At 43.2% G+C, this 22,671-nt stretch overlaps 1 protein-coding gene across 1 annotated transcript in view; it reads left to right on the forward strand.

The window, feature by feature from the left end:
• The window catches only part of LOC309568693 (mediator of RNA polymerase II transcription subunit 25-like), a 201,206-nt gene that overhangs the window by 45,203 nt on the left and 133,332 nt on the right, over positions 1-22,671 (forward strand). The window contains exons 5-8 of the mRNA XM_082274434.1: positions 130-250; positions 356-515; positions 13,619-13,749; positions 13,850-13,949. Coding sequence (XP_082130560.1) covers positions 130-250; positions 356-515; positions 13,619-13,749; positions 13,850-13,949 — 512 coding nt within the window. The remainder of the gene's footprint in view (positions 1-129; positions 251-355; positions 516-13,618; positions 13,750-13,849; positions 13,950-22,671) is intronic.

Here is a 22,671-nt window from a genome sequence, read left to right on the forward strand (position 1 = left end):
ATGGTAAGCAGCAATATATTACATTTTAGCTTTCTGGGTTCGATACACTTTAACCCTAAAACTAAACTGGGCATTTAGAAAAGTGCATTTATAACGGTAATATTTTTTTCTACGTTTTGTATCTTGCAGTGGGCAAACACACAAAGTGTGTATATTAATCTGCAACTCCCCACCATATCTCCTTCCTGCTGTAGAGAGCACAACCTATTCCGGTTACACCACAGAAAACCTTGTCCAGAAGATTGGGGAGGTAAACAAAATGTTGGTTTGGCTTGATTGAGAAGCATAATGTTGGCTGTCATCTTGTTTTCAGAACTTCTGTAGTATTCATGAATATTCCTTGTTTTTTTGGCAGAGAGGAATCCACTTCTCTATAATTTCTCCTCGAAAGCTACCAGCTTTGAGGACTCTGTTTGAGAAAGCTATGCCAGTGGGTACTATTTTGGAGCCCCAGCCAAAGGATTATAGCCAGGATCCTCGTCACATGATACTAGTTCGAGGAATGGTCCTTCCAGGTTCGTGAAATAGCTGGTTCTTTGTGTCACAGCTAGAATGTGTTAGGTGTTTACCAAATATGTAGATAAAAAAAAAGGACTTTAATTGTGCTCCCAAATGAACTCACACAATACAAACCAGTTAGAATACACCATATTTGTTACACAAGAAGATGAAACCATATTCCTCTTTCACAGGATATATAAACATAAAAAGAAGCCCTAATACAACAGAGTTTTGTCGGACTGGCACACATACTGTACAGTGGTGATTCTCAAAAGCTTGGTAAAATTCAACCGTCTGGAAATTACATAATGCAATTTAAAATCGTACAAGATTTCACTATTCATAAAAAAATAAGTGTATTTTTATCAAACAGTTACTTACAAATAGTGTAAACCTGTAACGATTATTGTTCAAATAAATCGTTGGTGTTGTCATCTAAGGGGGCCTGTAACACACTCCCCTGGAACCTTAGGGCCAAATGGTAAAACCCATACGACTGCGCCAAAGGGTGATGCGACCAAAAGGAGGAATGATTATCCTGCTATAAGGAACCCTTGGGATAGGTGCTAGGGGGAGATGCCAAACAAATGGGAGACACTAGGGCAGTGATGGCGAACCTTGGCACCCCAGATGTTTTGGAACTACATTTCCCATGATGCTTATGCACTCTGCAGTGTAGTTGAGCATCATGGGAAATTTAGTTCCAGAACATCTGGGGTGCCAAGGTTCGCCATCACTGCACTAGGACATAAAGTGAACAGTTGTAAATATTAAAAATGTTCTATTAAAAAAATAAAACAATACAACTCCAATCTCTCCCACAAAGGGAGGGATCAAAAACTGGGTATACGCTTAATTAGACTTACACATACTAAGGTGAAAGTTATCAATGAGAAACAATATGGTCAAACCACAGCACACCAAGTAGGAAAGATCCCATGCAGCTTACAGAATAGACAAAAGCTATGTAAAGAAAATAAAACAAACAGGACTGGGAAACACCCCCCCCCCTTTTTTAAGCATGTCACAAATATAAAGGAAAGGGCTAACCACCCCCCCCCCCCCCACTATGCAATCATAAAATAAGGTACCTCAAAATAGATCCCTTGTCCCTTTGAGCCATGTGTTCATCAGCATAACTCTCCAATGTCCCTCATTAAATAGCCATAAATCTCCTAGCAACAACTGCACCCCCCCCCCCATCCCTTCCACACTGGTGGGTAACCTCCCACGCTGTTGTGTTCTGTGAGTCACAAAGTGCACCCCATTTTCCCACCCGACGGAAGGGACATGCATAACTGCCTGGTGTCCCTTCCGGTTCTTGTAGGATCAAGCTCTCCAGCTTGGACCGCACTTGGGTCCACTTCCAGGCACATACAGTGGAGATCGAAAGTTTGGGCACCCCAGGTAAAAATTTGTATTAATGTGCATAAAGAAGCCAAGGAAAGATGGAAAAATCTCCAAAATCATCACATTACAGATTAGACATTCTTATAATATGTCAACAAAAGTTAGATTTTTTTTCCATCATTGACACTTTCAAAATTACAGAAAACAAAAAATGGCCTCTGCAAAAGTTTGGGCACCCTGCAGAATTTATAGCATGCACTGCCCCCCTTTGCAAGGCTGAGATGTCAATCTCAAAGGTTTTTAAATGCCCAGACTCATCTGACCTTGCCCCAACAATCAGCACCATGGGATCTTCTAAGCAGTTGTCTAGAAAACTGAAAATAGTTGACGCTCACAAAGCCTTCTCCAGGCTATAAGAAGATAGCAAAGCGTTTTCAGATGTCGATATCCTTTGTTCGGAATGTAATTAAGAAATTGCAGTCATCAGGAACAGTGGAAGCTAAAGCAAGATCTGGAAGACCAAGAAAAATATCAGACAGAACAGCTCGCAGGATTGTGAAAAAAAAACAATTCAAAATCCACAATTGACTGCACAATCCCTCCAGAAAGATCTGGCAGACACTGGAGTTGTGGTACACTATTCCACTATAAAGAGATACTTGTACAAATCTGGTCTTCATGGAAGAGTCATCAGAAGAAAACCTCTTCTACGTCCTCCCCACAAAAATCAGCATTTGAACTTTGCAAATGAACATATAGACAAGCCTGATGCATTTTGGAAACAAGTTCTGTGGACCGATGAGGTTAAAATCTAAATTTTTGGCCGGAATGAGCAAAGGTACGTTTGGAGAAGAAGGGGCACAGAATTTAATGAAAAGAACCTCTGTCCAACTGTTAAGCATGGGGGTGGATCAATCATGCTTTGGGGTTGTATTGCAGCCAGTGGCACAGGGAACATCTCACGAGTAGAAGGAAAAATGGATTCAATAAAATTTCAGCAAATTTTGGATGGTAACTTGAATGCCATCTGTGAAAAAGCTGAAGTTAGAGAGGATGGCTTCTACAAATGGATAATGATCCTAAACACACCTCGAAATCCACGGGGGATTACATCAAGAGGCATAAACTGAAGGTTTTGCCATGGCCTTCACAATCTCCTGACCTCAACATAATTGAAAATCTATGGATAGACCTTAAAAGAGCAGTGCGTGACAGAAAGCCCTGAAATCTCAAAGAACTGGAAGACTTTTGTAAGGAAGAATGGGCAAAGATACCTCCGACAAGAATTGAAAGACTGTTGGCTGGCTACAAAAGCGTTTATAAGCTGTGATACTTGCCAAAAGGGGCAGTACAAGATATTAACTCTGCAGGGTGCCCAAACTTTTGCAGGCGCCATTTTTTTGTTTTCGGTTATTTTGTAAGTGTAAATGATGGACATAAAATCCAACTTTTGTTGACATAATCTGTAATTTGATGCCTTTTGGAGATTTTTCCATCTTTCCTTGGCTTCTTTATGCACATTAATACAAATTTTTACCTGTGCCCAAACTTTCGATCCCCACTGTACGCTAGGAGGAAAGAGGCGCTAATTGAGGAAACCCAAGGGATCAGGCGCAAATGGAAACCCAGTGTATGGAATAGGCAGGGTGCAATCACCTGACGCCACATGGGAGGCGGGGAACGAGCCACTGTCGCCCCCCCCCAAACACCCAAGACCCAAGATGCAGTGTGGGAGAAACAGTCCCTAGCATGACAACAGACACAAACAAATCACAATCTACACATTGACAGTAATGAGAATACATACATTACAAAATAATCCAAGTTTATAGAGACCATGCAGCAGTAAGAAACAACCACAGGGAGAATTCAGAAGGTCTCTCTTGTATCACAAAAATCAGCTAATCTAAGAGAGGGGCATAATTAACCATCTCATTAAGCCAAGGTTTAACTGTAGCCTTGAGAGTACAGATCCATATTGTCTCTATCTGTAATTTTTTTTTTTAATTAAAATCGCCCCTCAGGGATGAGGGTGTACTCTTGCTAGTGCTACAAATTTGACAGAATCCGTTGACTATGCATGATGTGCCACAGAATATCTTGCAACTGGGTTCTCCAAATTACCAGATATGTCCTGTAGATGATCTTTTATCCTTTTCCAAAATTTAGTTTCTCTTTCGTTCATTGATGGACACAGCTCCTGATTCTTCTTAACCATTGGGTCATACGGCCCCCTACAGGAGTAGAACTCTAGACAGGAAAAGGCTTGACTGCGCCTATGGGCAGTCCCAGGGGGTATACACAGCTATAGGCACTCCATTTTTTTTTTCTGCCTAGTCAGGAGTAAGGACCTAGTTCCTTGCTGGGTTCTCTAGTCCTGACGATTTTTTTTTTTTCTTTTTAAATTTACTTTTTTTCCCATCTTTGTTATGTTTCCTGTGAGAATCTACAGTCAGTTGCCGGACTGGGCGACGGACTGGATAATCTAGATCCAGAGGGTCCTCAGTCTGGCCAGCGAGCACGCGCAGGCATCAGCTCTGCTCTAGGTCGGCCACAACATACCCCCACTGGACAGGGGCTGGCCTACAAGTTAAACGTCTCACAAGGGCGCATACGACCTGGCCTCAGCCTGATTTGCAGCATTCCTCCTGGCCGACAGCCACCCACATTCCAACTGAGCGGTGGTCTGTCCGGAGCCGTGCCCACTCTGGCTTGGCACATCCCATGGAAGGGGTGGCACTGTGGTAGCGGGTTATTTTTTTTGATGACCGCCTTGCGGCCATTATTGTGTTGGGCACCTGCCCCTGTTTAGCACTGCAGGACCATCAGGGTACCCTGCCTGCGCGTCCGCATCGGGGCCATTGTTTTGCGGGCCTCTGTGGAGGATCTCGGAGGGTGACCCCCCCCCGTCCCCTTTTTGCGGGGTCCAGTAGGGGTTCCATTGGTGGGATCGTAGTCGACGGTCCTCGCTTGATTGTTACATCAAATTCTAAATTTTTGTTGGCCGCCACAGACTCGAGTCACCCTGCAGGGTCTGCGTCCATGCACCCTTAGTGCTCAGATAGCGAGGATGATTCCTCTGCCACTCTAGCCGCACATGAAAAGGCGCTGGTGGATGCACTGTTTGTGTCAGTGCGTGAAATTTTAAGAAATGGAGGTTGTGGCTGATGCTCCAGGGGCGCCTGTCCCTCTCTGCACCCACAGGCCCTCCAAAGTGGTGAGGGTGTTCCCCTTTCTGCTTACTTTGACAACATTGTCACAAAACAGTGGGGTTGTTCAAAACGCAGTGGCTTTCACCTGTTGTATGTTGATTCGCAAGGATAAGGTGGTGCTTCACCCCTGTCCGTCATTCCTTCCTAAGGTGGTCTCTGACTTTCATTTGACTGAAGACATTGTGTTGCCTTCTGTGTCCCAGGCCTAAACATCTGAAGGAAATTTCTTTGCATGCCTTGGATGTGGTCCAGTCAATTAGGGTGTACCTAGCAGCTACGGAGTCTTTTAGGAAGTCAGTTTCTATTGTGCTCACGGACATGCCTCGCAAAGGGTTGTCGGCTTCCTCTGTGACCATTTCCAGATGAATCAGACAGACGGTGGTTCAGGCCTACTGCATCAAGGGTCAGGTTCCTCCTTTCCCTGTCAAGGTGCACTCTATTCGGGCGCCTAGTGCCTCCTGGGCTTTCCGCCATCATCCATCAGTGACGCAGGTTTGCAAAGCAGCCACCTGGTCGTCGGTGCACGCTTTTACGTTTTTATAAAGTTAATGTGTTGGCATCTGTGGATGCCTCTTTTGGCCGCAAGGTATTGCAGGCTGCTGTTTAGATGACCTGGTCCTCTTTGTGGGTGTATTGTTTTTCAGGTGAGCTCCAGTTATTTATGGTAGAGCTCTAGGTTATGTGATTTGCTATGCATAGCCTTGGGATTTTTTTTCTGATGTTTTTCCCACCCCTCATGTTTAACACTTCTTTGGACGTCCCAATGGTTAAGAAGAATCAGGAGCTGTGTGCATCAATGAACGAAAGAGAAAATTGGATTTTTGACTTACCGTAAAATCCATTTCTCTGATGTTAATTGATGGATACAGCACCCACTCCTTTGTGGAGTTGGCTTTCTTCTGACACCGCTTGTAATAAAACGGAGTGCCTATAGCTGAGAGTGGGTGTATACCCTCTGGGACTGCCCATAGGCATAGTCAAGCTTTTTCCTGCCTAGTGTCCTACTCCTGTAGGGGGTGGTACACCCCAATGGTTAAGAAGAATCAGGAGCTGTGTCCGTCAATGAACATTAGAGAAAATGATTTTACGGTAAGTCAAAAATCCCATTTTTTTTTTTTTTGGTCTTTTTTCATTTGTTTAGCAAAAAATAAACCCAGTAGTGATTGAGTACCACCAAAAGAAAGCTCTGTCTCAAAAAATTGTAAAAATGTTCTTTGGGTACAGCGTTGCATGACTGCGCAATTGTCATTCAAATTGCGACAGCGCTGAATGCTAAAAATTGGCCCGGGCAGGAAGGGGATGAAAGTGCCCAGTATTGAAGTGCTTCAGGTCAGTACAGAGGACATGGGGGGGCACTCTTTACTTCTAAAGGAAAAGAGATTTAATCTCCAAATACGGAAAGGTTTCTTCACAGTAAGAACTGTAAAAATGTGGAAGAGAAAAATGTGGATGCTCCCTTAATAACTGGATACTAACATTTATAGGTAAAGTGGATCCAGGGAACATCCGATTGCCTCTCCGGGATCAGGAAGGATTTTATTTTTTTCCTTTCTGAAACGAATTTGGATCATGCTTTGCTGGGGTTTTTTTTTTTTTACTTCATTTGGATCAACTGTGGGTATAGGATTGTGTATATGGGATTGTACGATTATATATATATATATATATATATATATATATATATATATATATATATATATATACATACACACAGCTGCAAGAAAAAGTATGTGAACCCTTTTGAATGACCCTAGACTAATGACATCTCCAAGAGCTAATTGGAGTGAGATGTCAGCCAACTGGAGTCCAACTGAGATGAGATTGAAGGTGTTGGTTACAGCTGCCTTGCCCTATAAAAAAACACACACAAGTTCTGGGTTTGCTTTTCATAAGAAGCATTGCCTGATGTGAATGATGCCTCGCACAAAAGAGCTCTCAGAAGACCTACAATTAAGAATTGTTGACTTGCATAAAGCTGGAAAGGGTTTTAAAAGTATCTCCTAAAGCCTTGCTGTTCATCAGTCCACGGTAAGACAAATTGTCTATAAATGGAGAAAGTTCAGCGCTGCTGCTACTCTCCCTAGCAATGGTCGTCCTATAAAGATGACTGCAAGAGCACAGCGCAGACTGCTCAATGAGGTGAAGAAGAATCCTAGAGCTTCAGCTAAGACTTACAAAAGTCACTGGCAAATGCGTACATCCCTGTTAGCGAATCTACAATATGTAAAACACTAAACAAGAATGGATTTCATGGGAGGATACCACAGAGGAAGCCACTGCTGTCCAAACAAAACATTTCTGCACGTTTACAGTTACACAAGAGCACCTGGATGTTCCACAGCAGTACTGGCAAAATATTCTGTGGACAGATGAAACCAAAGTTGAGTGGTTTGGAAGAAACACAACACTGTGTGGCAAAAAAGAGGCACAGCACACCAAAATCAAGACCTCATCCCAACTGTGAAGTATGGTGGTGGGGGCATCATGGTTTGGGGCTGCTTTGCTGCTTTAGGGCCTGGACGGATTGCTATCATCGAAGGAAAAATGAATTCCCAAGTTTATCAAGACATTTTGCAGGAGAACTTAAGGCCATCTGTCTACCAGCTGAAGCTCAACAGAAGATGGGTGTTGCAACAGGAGAATGACCCAAAGCATAGAAGTAAATCAACAACAGAATGGCTTAAACAGAAGAAAATATGCCTTCTGAAGTGGCCCAGTCAGAGTCCTGACCTCAACCCGATTGAGATGCTGTGGCATGACCTCAAGAAAGCGATTCACACCAGACATCGCAAGAATATTGCTGAACTGAAACAATTCTGTAAAGAGGAATGGTCAAGAATTACTCCTGACCGTTGTGCATGTCTGATCTGCAACTACAGGAAACGTTTGGTTGAAGTTATTGCTGCCAAAGGAGGTTCAACCAGTTATTAAATCCAAGGGTTCACATACTTTTTCCACCTGCACTGTGAATGTTTACATGGTGTGTTAAAAAACATGGCAACATTTCATTCTTTGTGTGTTTATTAGTTTAAGCAGACTGATTGTCTATTGTTGTGACTTAGATGATGATCAGATCACATTTTATGACCAATTTGTGCAGAAATCCATATCATTCCAAAGGGTTCACATACTTTTTTTTCTTGCAGCTGTATATGTGAAAATGAAGTTATATATACATATGACATATGCAATATAACTTGAACAATAGATTCAGAAGTATTGTGATTAAAGTGTAGAAATAATGTTCATTATACTACACAAATCCCATTCAAATTTATGTGACAGTCCAGTTAAAACCAACAGAGGTGTCCAAATGTTTGACCTTCCTGGGCCAAAGAAGAGGAATTGTATTGGGCCACACATAAAATACACTAAAAATAAGGATAACTAATGAGCAGAAAGTCGGGCAGATCACTATATAATGTAGCTATCTGAGTAATAAAACTACTTTTTTTGTCATGTATTTTATTATACAAGTAAGAGGGCAACCTAAAACTAGTGCAATATTTGACTCTATTTTTGATAAACTAACGCACCAATATCTGGTTCGATGGATGTAGTAGCAATTCGCAATGGGTTCTCAAGGTGCTTCTCTGATATAGTGGTCCTAATTTTGCCCTTTGTTTGCTTCATCCTTGAAAATGGTTTCTCACAAATATAGACGCTGCCGAAAACGAATGACATAAATAAGGCGTGACTGTGAAGAGTAGGAAAGATGAAGCTTCTAAAATTCCAGTAAAGAGAATGTCAAATTTGTGTAAATGCATTTTTACAAAAAATTCCCTCCCAAAAAATCTACTTTTTAAGTCCATTTACGATTTTGTGTTGGGCCACAGGTTAGACTCCCCTGTGTAAAAACTTCAGTGCTAAAGGAATATCCTCCAAGTGGTCCCATCACTTAATATAGGCAACACTCTCGCCAGAATTAAAGGAGCATAATGCACTAAGATGAATTCCCCCCCCCCCCCCCACATTGACAGGTATTAATCTACTGCATGGCACTTATTTTTCAACCCATTCCATTAGTTAAACCACCCTGGGATATGATCACTTCCCAACAAATGTTGGACAAACAAGGAATCTTCAGTGCAGTATTTAAAGATTTGTTGATCCATATAACATACAAACAGCCGGCTTCACAAAGTAAGAACAGAAAGAAGAAACTTGCACATTAACTGCTCTCCAGGAAGTAAGTCTATAATTTTATCATAGGTGTATTTTAAATGATAGAGACAGAATACCAACCAAACTTACAGAAAAAAAAACACACGATACAAAGTTTATAAATTGAGTTGCAGTTCAGTGATTAAAATAAGGATTTGATCCCCAAGCAAAACATGACTTGGTACTTGGTGAAGAAACCCTTGTTGGCAAGCACAGAGGTGAGACGTTTCTTGTAGTTGGTTACCAGGTTTGCACACATCTCAGGAGGGTTTTTGGTCCACTCTTCTTTACAGATCTTTTCTAAATCCTTAAGGTTTTTTGAGCTGCCACTCCTTTGTTCCCTTTGCGGTAAGTTTTGGGTTGTTGTCATGCTGGAAGACCCATCCACAACTCTCTTCAGTGTTCTGTTTGAGGGAAGAAGGTTCTCCTCCAATATTTTACAATACATGGCCCCGTCCATTGGCTCCTCAATGCGGCAAAGTCGGACTGTACCTTTTAGCAGAGAAACCACCTCAAAGCATGTTTCCACCTCCGTGCTTGACTGTAGGGATGGTGTTCTTGGGGTCATAGCATTTTTTTTTTCTCCAAACACAGCGAGTCAAGTTAATGCCAAAGAGCTCAATTTTGGTCTCATCTGACCACAGCACTTTCTCCCAGTCCTTCTCTGAATCATTTAGATGTTCATTGGCAGACTTCAGATGGGCCTGTACGTGTGCCTTCTTGAGGAGGGGGGACCTTGTGGGCGCTGCAGAATTTCAATCCATGGCAGTGTATTGTGTTACCAATGGTTTGTTTGGTGACTGTGGTCCTAACTGCCTTGAGATCATTCACAAGCTCCTCCTGTGTAGTTCTGGGCTGATCCCGCACTTTTCTCATGATCATCTTAACCCCATGAGGAGAAATCTTGCATGGAACTCCAGGTGTTGTCGTTAGGAGCACCTTTCTTAAAGCTTTACTAAACCCACAACAGAAAAATCAGTCTGTATATGCTTGTTATACTCGATGTGGAACCTAGGGGGTTAATCCTCTGCGTTGTGTAAAAAGGCTGTTTGATCCTGTATGCACAGATCCTCCTTTTCTTGCATTGCCCCCAAAACATGTTCAGATAAGACAGTTACTGGTGTCAGGCTGCACATGCTCAGTTTGGTGTGTGTTGCTAAAAATGTATTTTTTTCTTGGGAGAGTGCATGTGATTGGCACAGGGCCAATCAGCACTGTCCAGACAGAGAGGGTCAGGGGTCCTACATTCTCATAGGACAGCTAGTGCAGTAGAAAACTCCTCCTACAAGCTTCAACCAGGCACTGATAGAAGTCACAAGACTGATATATACTGCTGATGAGACCAGGTATTTAGCAGTTTGTTTATTACAATGATTGCATGTCTATGTTCTGTGTACTGTGGGAGAACAGATACAGTGAATGCAGGGTCCTGGGTTTAGTAACACTTTAAATTGACAGGACTAATCTGTGTACCATATGGGCACATACTGTAGCTAGTCTGTGTGAGCAAGAATTATTGTTGGTTGGTAGGGAATCAAATACTTATTTTACTCAGTGAACTGCAACTCAGTTTAAAACATTTGTATTTTGTGTTTTTTCTGGATTTTTTGGTTGATATATTCTGTGTCTATCATTTTAAAGCTGAATTCCAGCTTTTCCTTCCCAAAACAGATGCATTGTGCATGTAAATGAATCACAACCCCACTGTCCTTTTTATCTGTATCTTACCTACTTTAGCTGTATACAGCAGGTTTCTGTGTCTATGATGTCACTCCTTCTCCTGGCTGAATTTCAAAGTTCTCTGACTTCCTGTTTCCTTCCTTTACCAGTCCTGATACTACGTGTCCCATCATACTACGTGTCCCATCATACTACGTGTCCCATCATACTACGTGTCCCATCATACTACGTGTCCCATCATACTACGTGTCCCATCATACCACGTGTCCCATCATACCACGTGTCCCATCATACCACGTGTCCCATCATACCACGTGTCCCATCATACCACGTGTCCCATCATACCACGTGTCTCATCATGCTTTGAGCCTCTGTAATTTAAGGGGGGCTAAAGGAGTAATTTGTAGCAGTTCTGGGAGTTGATGGGGGTGGGTCCGATTTGCAGATCACTCTTCCGTCTGCAAAGCAGGTGTAAATGTGTCATACCTCTTCCTGTGTCATTCCTTTCTTGTAGCATGCCACAGAATAATGGCTTACTGCAAGACTACAGAGGAAAGGCTAAGGGAGGTTGTTATAAAGGTGTTTCCTTCATTGGGAGGGTGTTATCTGAGGGATGGGACTCTCCCTGTTCACACTGGTCAGCATATTTAACTGGGCAGGATTGAATTCTAAATGTGATTCATTCAATCCTGTCCAGCAGCAACACAGCTAGCTATCAGAACAGGCTGGGTTTGAAGGGGTTTCCTTTTTGAATAATACTGTGATCTGTGTGGTGGGACTTGGGAGGTTTGGACTCTTCCTGTAGGTGTGACTGGATGGGATTGAATGCTAATTAGGATGTATTCCATACCACCCAAAATCAGAGCTGTAAAGGAAGGAAGTTGCCTCATTTGCAGACTCTGAAAGACTACAGAGGGGTGCATTTTAGGCTAGAGATGCAGCAGGAAGTGGCTGTAAGACTATACAGAATGTCACATGGTACAAAGCTTCAACTAAACCCACAAAATCTGAGGATCTGTAGACATCAGAGCAATGTGGTACAGAGGTATGATCTATGCTGTGACTGATCATTCAGTTCTAGTGAAAATAAAGTTGGAATTCAGCTTTAAAATACACCTATGATAAAAACTGCAGACCCTTCATTTCTTTGTAAGTGGGCAAACTTACAAAATGTGCAGGGGATCAAATAATTATTTTCCCTATTGTATTATAGGGCTATGGGAATTGTTAGAGAATAAAAAATCACACACATTGGTTGAAGTGGATGTACCGGTCTTGTTTTTCAACTTTATAAACAATGTAACCATATACTTTTGAATATGTTGTATTGTATATCAATGAAACGGGTACATAGTTGGGTTAAAAAAAGGCAAAGGTCCATCTAGTGCAGGGATCTTCAAACTATGGCCCTCCAGTTGTTTAACAACTACATTTCCCATCATGCCCAGTCATGTCTGTGAATGTCTGAGTTTTACAATGCCTTATGGGATGTGTAGCTCTGCAACAGCTGGAGGGCCGTAGTTTGAGGATCCCTGATCTAGTGGAACCAGAGGGAAAAATAAATAGAAATCTCCTGTATACACATTCCTATATCCACAGTTGATCCTGAGGAAGGCAAAAAAAATGTTTGCTCTTGCAGGGGAAAAAAAGTCCTTCCTGATGGTCCAGAAGACAATCTAGTATTCATGGTTCAACAATCTCTAGTGTTATTACCTATAAATGGTATTATCCAGTTATTGTTTGTGCATTTAGGAATGCATCCATCTCTACAATCTAGTGAGCTGGCCAGAAGTTGCTCATTAAGTCTTACACCACTGCTGTCTATATTTTTAAAACAAATTAGAGGTACTGTATCAAATGTTTGACAAGGCCTTGTTTACAACTTGCAATCGAAGGGTGGTAAAAACAGGAGTTGAACTGCATTTTTAATCCCACCCCACCCCACCCCACCCTACAAAACCCCACCCCACCCTACCCTACCCCACCCCACCTCACCCCACCCCACCCCACCCCACCTCACCCCACCCCACCTCACCCCACCCCACCCCACCTCACCTCACCCCACCCCACCCCACCCCACCCCACCTCACCTCACCTCACCCTACCCCACCCAACCTCAAGCTGAAAAGGCAGCTGAAGTGTGTATGCACATGCTGCTTGTGTGGAGAAGTGGTGAGAACTTTTAGGGGTTAAAACAGGGGGTGAGGAGACAACACAACTTCTCCTTGCCAGCTGTCGAACGCCGATCTGAAAATCAGTCCACCATGGATCACTTTTCAGATGGCTACCGCAAATGTAAACAAGCCATATGTAATATTATCTTGTAGAGAAGTATGCTCGGAGGTGTTTCTTGTTTTAAGATAGATGTTCACATACAGTGGTTGAGAGGCTAGCTGAGCATGTATTTTTTAATATTTTTATAAATGTGAACAAAATTATTTTAAAAAATATATGTATTGCGACTCATAATAGTACCTACAAGATTCCATAGTGTACACAATGTTGTCCTTGATTATGATTAGTATGTAGTGCTGGCACTTTTTATGTATATGTGGCGGTTCAATACTTTAATCAATACATGTGGCATTATCTGTTGTCTTTCATATCTGCCAGGAGTTCACTGCTAAAATATTTTAATCCATCTTGTTACTAACACTGAGGTAGTTATTTTGATTGTACATAGAATGCAATTGTTATATTTTCATTTGCAGTGGGTGGAGCAGCCAGTGCTCCAGGGGTTCCCCCAAAGCAAACTGTCCCTCAACCACAGCATCCTGTTGTACAGTCACAGATGCCATCTGCCCCTACCCACCAGATTTCTCAAGTTCCAGCTCCATACATGGTATGTTACCCAAACCGGCCTCAATATGCTTCAGTTAGTATGATGTTTGCCAGTATATTGATATAGACTTCGGTCTAAACTAATTTTGTGATTGTGTTAGCACACAGCCCAGGCAAACACCTTGACACCTGCACAAATTGCTGCGCAGTCTGCTGTTGAAGCTGCCAAGATCCAGCAACAGAAGAACTCCTTGCAAAGGTGTAAGTATAACCTATCAGTTAATATTTCAATGTGGTACTTAATTAGTGTTCACAAGATTATTCAGCATAAAAACCCTTCCTACTTACATGAAGCATTTCAGACTACCTATCTAGTACTTGCCAATGGCATCTAAGTTGCCTAGTGAGCCATTCTGACCTGCAGCAGATTTTATGTTGGTTGTAAAAATGACTTCATGGAAAAGCCACTGACTTAACATAACATAGGCAGCTAACATATCTACCATATAGAAGGCATTTACTGAAACAATATAGCTGACTGGAAGAAAGTGGAACCATTTCTTCTAAATTTGCAGTGGGTATAGAAAAGAATCACCCCCTTTAAAATCACATTTTGTTGCTTTGCAGCCTGAAATGAAGACAGACTCATATTTTGTTGTTTTATCTAGCTGTATTTACTCAATACAGTGCAACTTATAAAATCCAAGTGAAAGATCTAACACCAAGTCAGAAAAAAAAAAACAATCGCTGAGTTCGAAAAGGGATCACCCCCTTGTGTCTGTATTTTCTTTGCCTTTAGTCTGTTGGGATAGGTTTCTACTAAGTTTGCACATCTAGACTTTGCAATATTTGTCCACTCTTCTTTGACCGTTTGTGGACTGCGTGTCTGGGCTCTGATTAGGCAATGCAAAGACCTTCACCTTTTTCTCCTTCAACGACATTGTGGTCATTTTTGCTGTGTGCTTTTGGTCCTTGTCCTGTTGGAAGGTAAACCTTTTTCTCATTGACAACTTTCTGGCAAAGGGCAGCAGATTTTGCTAAAGAATTTGACAGTATTTTGCCCTATTAATTTTTCCATCTGACAAGTGCTCCAGTCCCTGCTGTAGAGAAACACCCCCATAACAGGATGTTACCCCCCTCCATGCTCTACTGTAGGAATGGTGTTATTTGGATGGTGAGCTTTATTGGATGTCTGCCAGACATATCGTTTGGTGTTGAGGCCAAATAATTCAATTATTTGACCTCAGAATCTTCAGGTTGCGTTTTGGCAAAACTCAGTCATGCCTGCATGTGGCCTTTCATGAGGAGTGGCTTTTTTCTTGCAAGCCTCCCATACAAACATTTTGCTGGTTGGGAGCTGAACAGTGGGAAATTTGAGTGGAGATTGAAAAACAGTTTGCCTTTGACAGTTTGAAGTAATGTCCTGATCCAGGGAGAGTCTGTGTTTGTACCAAAAGCGACCACCAAAGGAACATGCACCTACAAAAGCTACAGATTATAATTCAAAATGTTAATTTTTTTGGACATGTATTGATCAACTATAGCAAAGATGAGAAACCCCTCCTCTCAAAAACCTCTTGGGGTATATCTTGGGGTATATCTTCCCCTCTACCCAGGCACCCCCAATGCTCCTCCCCCCCCACCCCCCCGTACACTCAACACAACCCGCCTTGCTCTGATCTCCCCAGAGCAGTTCCACTACACCCGAAGTCTCCTCTCTTTATCCCACTCCAGAAAAACTATGCTCCACCCTCAGATGATAAAGTGTTCCGGTTGTGTCAGTGATCTATGTGCAATGATCTATTAGTGATTGAGTAGCTGTGAGCCTGTGATCAAAGTGATGTCTACTTGATCGCCTTGTACTACCACTTGCAGATTCAATTGTGTCCCGCCCACTCAACCTAATGCCGTAACAAGGCCAACACGGCCAAAACCTTTGTGAACACTCGAGGAGCTGAAGCGAGACCAAAGGGTAATGTCAGGAATTGAAAGTGCTCCTCGCCTGCGGCAAAACGAAGAGAACGCTGATGCCCGACATTTATTGGAATATGAAGGTAAGCGTCCTTGAGACTGATAGAAGAAATCAGATATCCTTGATGAAGAAAGGCTACTACTGTGCGGATGAACTCCATCTGAAATTTCTGAACCCACACAAAGTGGTTAAGAGCCTTGCGATCCAAGATCGGACAAACCTTGCCTTCCTTCCTGGGAACTGTGAACAGGTGTGAAAAAACCCTGAAAACGTTCTGACTCTGGACCCGACACAAGAACTCCTTGTGCTAACAGGTCCTGCACTGCTCCATAGAGGCCGCTCTGGAGACAGGTATAAATTGGAAGAAAAGAACATTGGCAGAGGCAAGCACCGAAGCTCGATCTTGTAACCAAATTGAATCAGTTCGTGGACCCATTTGTCCTGAATGAGCAAGGTCCACGGATCCGGAAAGAAACGAAGATGTCCCCCCACCCCAGACGCGTGTGACATGCCCGCTTTGGACTTACCATTCCAGGGTCTCTTGGAACATCCCGCAAAGTTACGAGTGGATCTCGAGCCTGTGATCCAGATGGACAAAAAGGCTGCTTGTGAGCCGAAAAGAAGGGACCCTGCTTACAGCGAGGTTCCTTACCCTTATCAGGCTGTGGAAGCAAAGTACTCTTGCCTCCCGTAAGGCCCTTAATGATCTTTTCCATAGAGGCACCGAACGAACGGTCACCTACAAAGGGAAGATCAGTCAGTACCTTTTTAAAAGCCTGGTCAGCTGACCAGTACTTCAACCAGATCATACAGCGAAGGATCATCGCCGTCACAGAATCCCTGCCGGCCAGGGGGGCTGCATCCAGGTATGCATTACAAATATACTGTAACCCTTGGATCAACTGGTCTGCCAGCTAAGAAGGAAGTTAACTCCCCTCCAGATCTTGGCGCAAAACCTTAGCCCATTCCGTTTAAGGTCTGGGATACCAAGATGATAGCAAACATCGGTCTTACAATTGAACCAGCCACAGTGAAGAGGTACCGTACCAGAGCCTCAGCTCTTTTGTCCACAGGGTCCTTAAAAGACTGGGAATCTTCCTCCTGACAAAAGTGTGGTCTTATTCAGCCTGGAAACCTGAGCGTCCACCAACGGTGGAACCGTCTGTTTCTTCAGGAGAGACTCCTCAAAGGGATATCTTCTAGCAAAATGCTTAGGTACTCCAACCATGTGTTTCGAGGAACCCCACTGACTAGTGGCAATCTCGTCAAAATAGACAGGAAAGGGAAAAACCTTATTTACCTTGAAAGAGTTGCGGGTGCCAAATTGCAGCTGTGTCCTCCAACTTCAAAGTTTCCTGCACTGATACAATCAGGGCCTCCGCCAGTGCTTTTTCATGCATGGCTGCAGAAGAGGACAACTCATCCTCACTATTAGAGCACTCGGCGTGCGTGGACGCAGACCCAGTGGGCTGATTCTCGTCCGTGGTGGCCAAATCCACCTCAGAATCTGAGGAAGCAGAGGATATAGGTGAAGGTGGGGGGCGCTTCTTAAATGTATAAAATGTGTTGCGCATAATAAAAATCTATAAATAGTAATAACTTCAATAAATACTTGGTACATATAAAGTTCAGTGGGGTGAACCTCTAATAATCTTCATTAATATGTGAAAATAACTGATATAATACTAGTAAGTGTAAACTGTGAAAAATATCCAATGAATGTGTGAATAATACAAATATACAAACATACTTTCAATGAATCCAATAAAATTCTAATAAAAATCCATAGTGCAAATGCTACTCAAAGTGCGGCAGTTCAACTGAAGTGCCACACCACTCTTGATAAAATACTCCACAGATAGATCTGATCATAAAGTGCAAAGTGAATAAATAAATGTGTAAAAAGATAACAAACGTCCAGGAAAAATAAAAAATGAATATATAATCCTTGTGAGTCAGTGCCAATAACAATATCTTGCAGTGCTTAAAACCACTGATAGGTGGCAGGTGCTTCTTGCCAGGTCTCCTTTGCGGGGTCATATCTACTTCGGCTACTAGTGACCTGCAGGGCTGCCATCATGGCTGCCAGGGCAGACTGAGACTCAGAGGGTCCTGCAGCTTTCAGCAGTGAATCAGTGGTGAAACACGCTCCCCAGGCTCCCAAGAACATAAGGGGTTAAGCGGGACCGTGCTGCTCAGCAAAGAATTGTTTTTTTAAATGGGAGGCCCTTTCCCCTGTGCAAAGCTGTGGCACTACAAGAAGCAGCGCACTGGCAGCGCTGTATACAGCAAAGGAAGGATAGTGTACCCCCAGAGACTTGCCACCCAAGCTGAAAAGTGCCAAAACGATCTGCCACACTGCTGGAAAGAGGAAGAGGAAATGCTGACCTGACACTAGAGGCCCCCAAAGCCTCAGCACTGTCTCAGACTACAGGAAAATGGCCACCAATGCAAGTCTATGGGGAAACCAAAAACATGGCCACTGAACTACAGAAACATGGCCGCCGAACCGCGAATCATAGAGACCACGGAAAAATGGCGGCACTGCATGGAACCCTGGACCCCAGGGAAAAGATCCCAGCAGAGAGCTAGGTCCTTACTCCTGACTAGGCAGAAAAAAATGGAAATCCTACAGCAGGAAGTGATGGTAATACCCTCTGGGATTGCCCCAGGGGCGTAACCAGAAAGGTTTCCGCCTAGTCCTACTCCTGAAGAGTGACAGTAAAATACCAATGGTCTGAAGAATTGAAGCTGTGTCTGTCAGTGAACGAAAACTCTTTAAATGCTGAGCAGTTGAAGTCAATGGCTTTGTGCGCCATTGAGAAGGTGGTTAGCTACACCTGATTTGAGTTTACAAGTTATTTTTAGGAGGGGGGTGATCCTTTTTCCAACTCTGATTCTGTTTTTGAATTTTTATTTTTTTGTTATGTTGGTGTTATATCTTTCACTTGGATGTTATGAGTTGAATAAATACAGATGGATAAAACAAAAACTGTCTTCCCTTTTGGCTGCAAAGCAAAAAAAAATGTGATTATTTTGGAGGGGGGGGGGGGGTGATTCTTTTCTATACCCACTGTACATCCTCTGCTATTTTAACGTTTACCGCTGAGCATATCAAAAGGCACAATTCCTCCTTGGTGGAGGACCCACTCACATACTAAGTAAGCCTAGTTTAGCTAAATCATACAGTACAGGACACAGGCAACATATTAATACACAATGGGTTAAAGGGGGAAACCTTCAGGTGATTGGACACTGGCAAACTTTGAAGGACACGCCCACTGGGAGGGGGGTACCTCCTCTATAACCCCTCCCCACTCTGTGGATTCTGTTTTTTGCTAGTGCCTGGAAGTAATAAACCTTGTCTGCTTCGCAAAGAAATCTGCTTCATTAGCTTATTATTTTCTTTGAATTGTTCAATCAACACTTCTGTCTTTAAATGCCTACACAGGCGCAGCATACCCAGATTGGTGCAACCTAGGTAAAATCTTTTGGAGCTGTACCTGGACTGCAATCTTTGTGGATGGGCATGTTGCTTCTTGCACAGTATCCCTAATGAACGCTCACCATGGCACTTGGTGCAACGCATGGAGTTAGTTGCAGGTTTCTATACAGGCCCAGCGCTGTGGTCCATTGCTATAGAACCCAGACACTGAAGCCACGTTGACAGGCGAAGCCTGGACTATATTTACAGTCCAGCGACCTAGACAGATAAGACAGGGTAGCCCTGTATCTGTTACTGTAAAAAGGGGCTTTGTTTGAAATATGTTCACATCACAGTGCAAACTTTTCAAACTTGGCGCTAAAATTTAAACCACTCAGAGCTCAGTCTTTGTTGGGTGACAAGGTGTTACAGAACACTGCTGGTTGCACACTTTAATGCCACTTCCACCTTGAGCCCTTACACTTGCTCTGCACTTTTACTCCGTGAGTACCCCTCAGGGGAATACCCTTAATTGTAGTTATGGCAGAGACCAGGCGAAAGGAAGCCAATTAAAAATCGCAGGCAAATATTCACTCTGTCAAAGGCCCTCATAGCACTCACCACACCAGTTCAAACACAGATGTCTGCATCCAGTTCTAACTTTACTTTGGCACGCAACTTGCATCCTTAACTGACAAAAGTAAAATTCTGTGCATCTATGTTACAATTTCTCAGATTACGGTCTTGATACAGCCATCTTTGTCCAGGGCTCAAACACCTCGCTTCTTCCCCTACTTTAGTTTAGAGTCCGATTCGGGATTACCCCACAATAAAACTCCCCTTCCCCTGCGATTGCCCTGCCGTCCTCCAGCCTTCCTCTCGCTGTCCTCCCGCTGTGTGCTCGGCTGATGCCGTCACCTGTCTTCCGGTTCCCTTCCCTGTGATCGTCGCGACGCAGGGGGGTGGAACCGTCGGCAATTTAAAAAATGTAAATACATCAAATGACATGATATAAAGTTGTGATCCTAACGGATTACACTGTATCATGCCATTTCACCACAGGATTTCACCTGGTGGCTTTTCCAGTGCCCTGCCTGTGCTTTTCCATTTCTTTGTGCCTGGAAAAGTGAGAACGACTATGGCATCCAAAAAGCGTTTCATCAAATTCTTCATTATTTTCAAACTACTCATTCTGCACCAAACCAAAAAAAAAAATTGGTAATTATATAAAATTATTCTTCAGAATTTCCAATGGAGCTATGTGCCAGAAAGAGACATCCGAATTTTCCCAGGAATCGCTATCACTCAGTTCTTCAAGTAACTCTGTTTCGCTGTCGCCGTTTTCCAGTTTGTCTAAAAGCGCTTTTGTGCAAAAAGAACGCTTTTTGGACGCCATGGTCGTTCTCAATTTTCCAGGCACAAATAACTAGAAAAGCACAGGCAGGGCACTGGAAGACAGGTGCCGGCATCGGCCTAGAGGACAGCAGGAGGATGGCTGGTGGACGGTGGGGGATCGCAGGGGAAGGCGAGTTTGATTGTGGGGTATTCCCGAGTGGCACGGATTTACCAATTTGGGTACACTATATTAACCCCGAGCCGCACTCGGGAATACAGCTAGGGAGGTTAACTTGGTTCCTTACAGGAACTGTGCAAAGAGATTCTTTCCTGATGGAACCCCTTTTTTCTTGGAAATGACACTCCTCCTATGACCATCGACCAGAGCTTCTTTTTTGTGGTGACGCATTTTCCTGGGTATCTCCTCCTTCCACCAAGTGAAAACTCCTTATGGAGGACAAAAGCCTCTCTGGTTGGGATGGTGTAGGATCATTAGTCCCTGGCGAAGTCAAGGCTCTCCATCTGTCTGTTGGAACTGTGAGCAATACAGTTGTCCCTGATTCATTTGATTGGCCTTTGGTAAAAGTCCAGTCAGACACTGCCACAGCGCTGGCATATGAGAAAAGCCGAGGGGGCAGAAAAAGCCTCACCACCGCTAAGGTGGTCAAACCTTTTCTCAGGTCAGTGTAACAGCGAATCTTGGATTTAAAAATTTTGGCACACAAAACTGAAAAGCAGATCTCTGTTCCAGAAGAAGCTTATTCGACATGAGAGTAATGGTGAACACAGGATGGGGATCTGATAGTATTCCATTTCAAATGAAAACTGGACAGGTTTGTTGTAATATCCAAGGATCCCTTGACGGATGCAGCAGATGCTCTCCGATCATTATACCCTGAATTACAGTACATGTTTCCTTCTGGCCCTGCATAGTGTGATTATTCATACCTGATTCGTCTGTTTTCAAATGCCCCATGGTGATTGCGAGATTGGCCAAAACTACCTTCCAGAGTCCAATTTTTAATCCTTTATCTCGGTCTGATGGCTGTTGAAAATCAGGTGCTGAGAGACAGAAGCTTTTCTGAGGCTGTCATTCCCACCATGCCCAAGGCCTGCAAATCCGCTTTTAGTTGGGTTCACCACTATAGCTGAATAGCTTAATTCAGGCTGTGGGAATCCCTTGGTTTCAAATCTTGCTCTTTTCCTTTAGTCGGCTGTCTTTTTTACAGATGGGGTAAACCAGCATTTGAAGCTAATTGCCATCGAATGACAGGTTGGGACCTTGACTATGCTTTTCTAACAGCCTTTAGCTAACCTAACCTTTCCTTAGTCTGTTGTTTTGCTTAGAAGGTGATTCAAGTTCTTCACCCTGCGAGGTTTCACCTTCAGCTGTGCCCTTAAACTTGGTCTTCTCTCATTTAGATGCCTCTGTTTTAAACATAAAGGAGTTGGCTCCTTTGACATTGTCTCAGAAGGTGGCTTTTCTTACTGCTGTCACCTCAGTCAGGAGAGATTTGGGACTAGCACCATTGTCTTGTTAAACTCCTTTTTATGTTTTTAAAAGTTGTTTAAAGGCTTAGACCAGCCCTTTTTACATAAGGTTGTGTCCCCTTTTCACCTTAACAAGGACATCGGTTTTCCTTTTTTATGCCTGCCACCAGTCATTTCTAAAGAAGTTGCCCTAAATTATCTAGATATTAGTAATGTCAGTTCGTCATTCCAAATAGTTCCCGTAGTGTAGACTATCTCGTCTTACAATGCAACCAATTCTTGATAAATGAGAAACCATTTCTTAGGCTATTATCCTGAAGAATAAGGATCTTCTTTCCCCATTACAGCTCACTGTACCATAGCTGTAAGTGCTTCCTGGGCCTTCAGACATCAGGCGTTGGTTTCCCTGGTTTGTGAAGCTGCAACCTTAGCTTTCATCTCCACCTTTGCTAAGTTGAATAGGGTGGATATGACTGTTTTGGTAGTTGCCAGCCTCAGTCATTAGGACGTGCAGGTAGCTATGTGCATCCATTATTTCCCTGGAACCCAAGGATTTTCCTTTTGGGTGTCCTCTCCTGCCCATGAGTTTTAGAACAACTGAGTTACACATTAGGAACTGGGATGCAGCCATCAGAGGAATCTGGCCCCTTATTTTATTTTCATTTGGTGTACATTCCTCCTGTAGGCAGCAATATCCCTGCATGCATATGAATCTATGGTACTGTATGTCTTTGGGGACATGAGAGAAAAGGAATTCATGC

The sequence above is a fragment of the Pelophylax lessonae genome, assembly GCF_965119305.1.
Source record: "Pelophylax lessonae genome assembly, chromosome: 12".
In the NCBI taxonomy this organism is placed as follows: domain Eukaryota; kingdom Metazoa; phylum Chordata; class Amphibia; order Anura; family Ranidae; genus Pelophylax; species Pelophylax lessonae.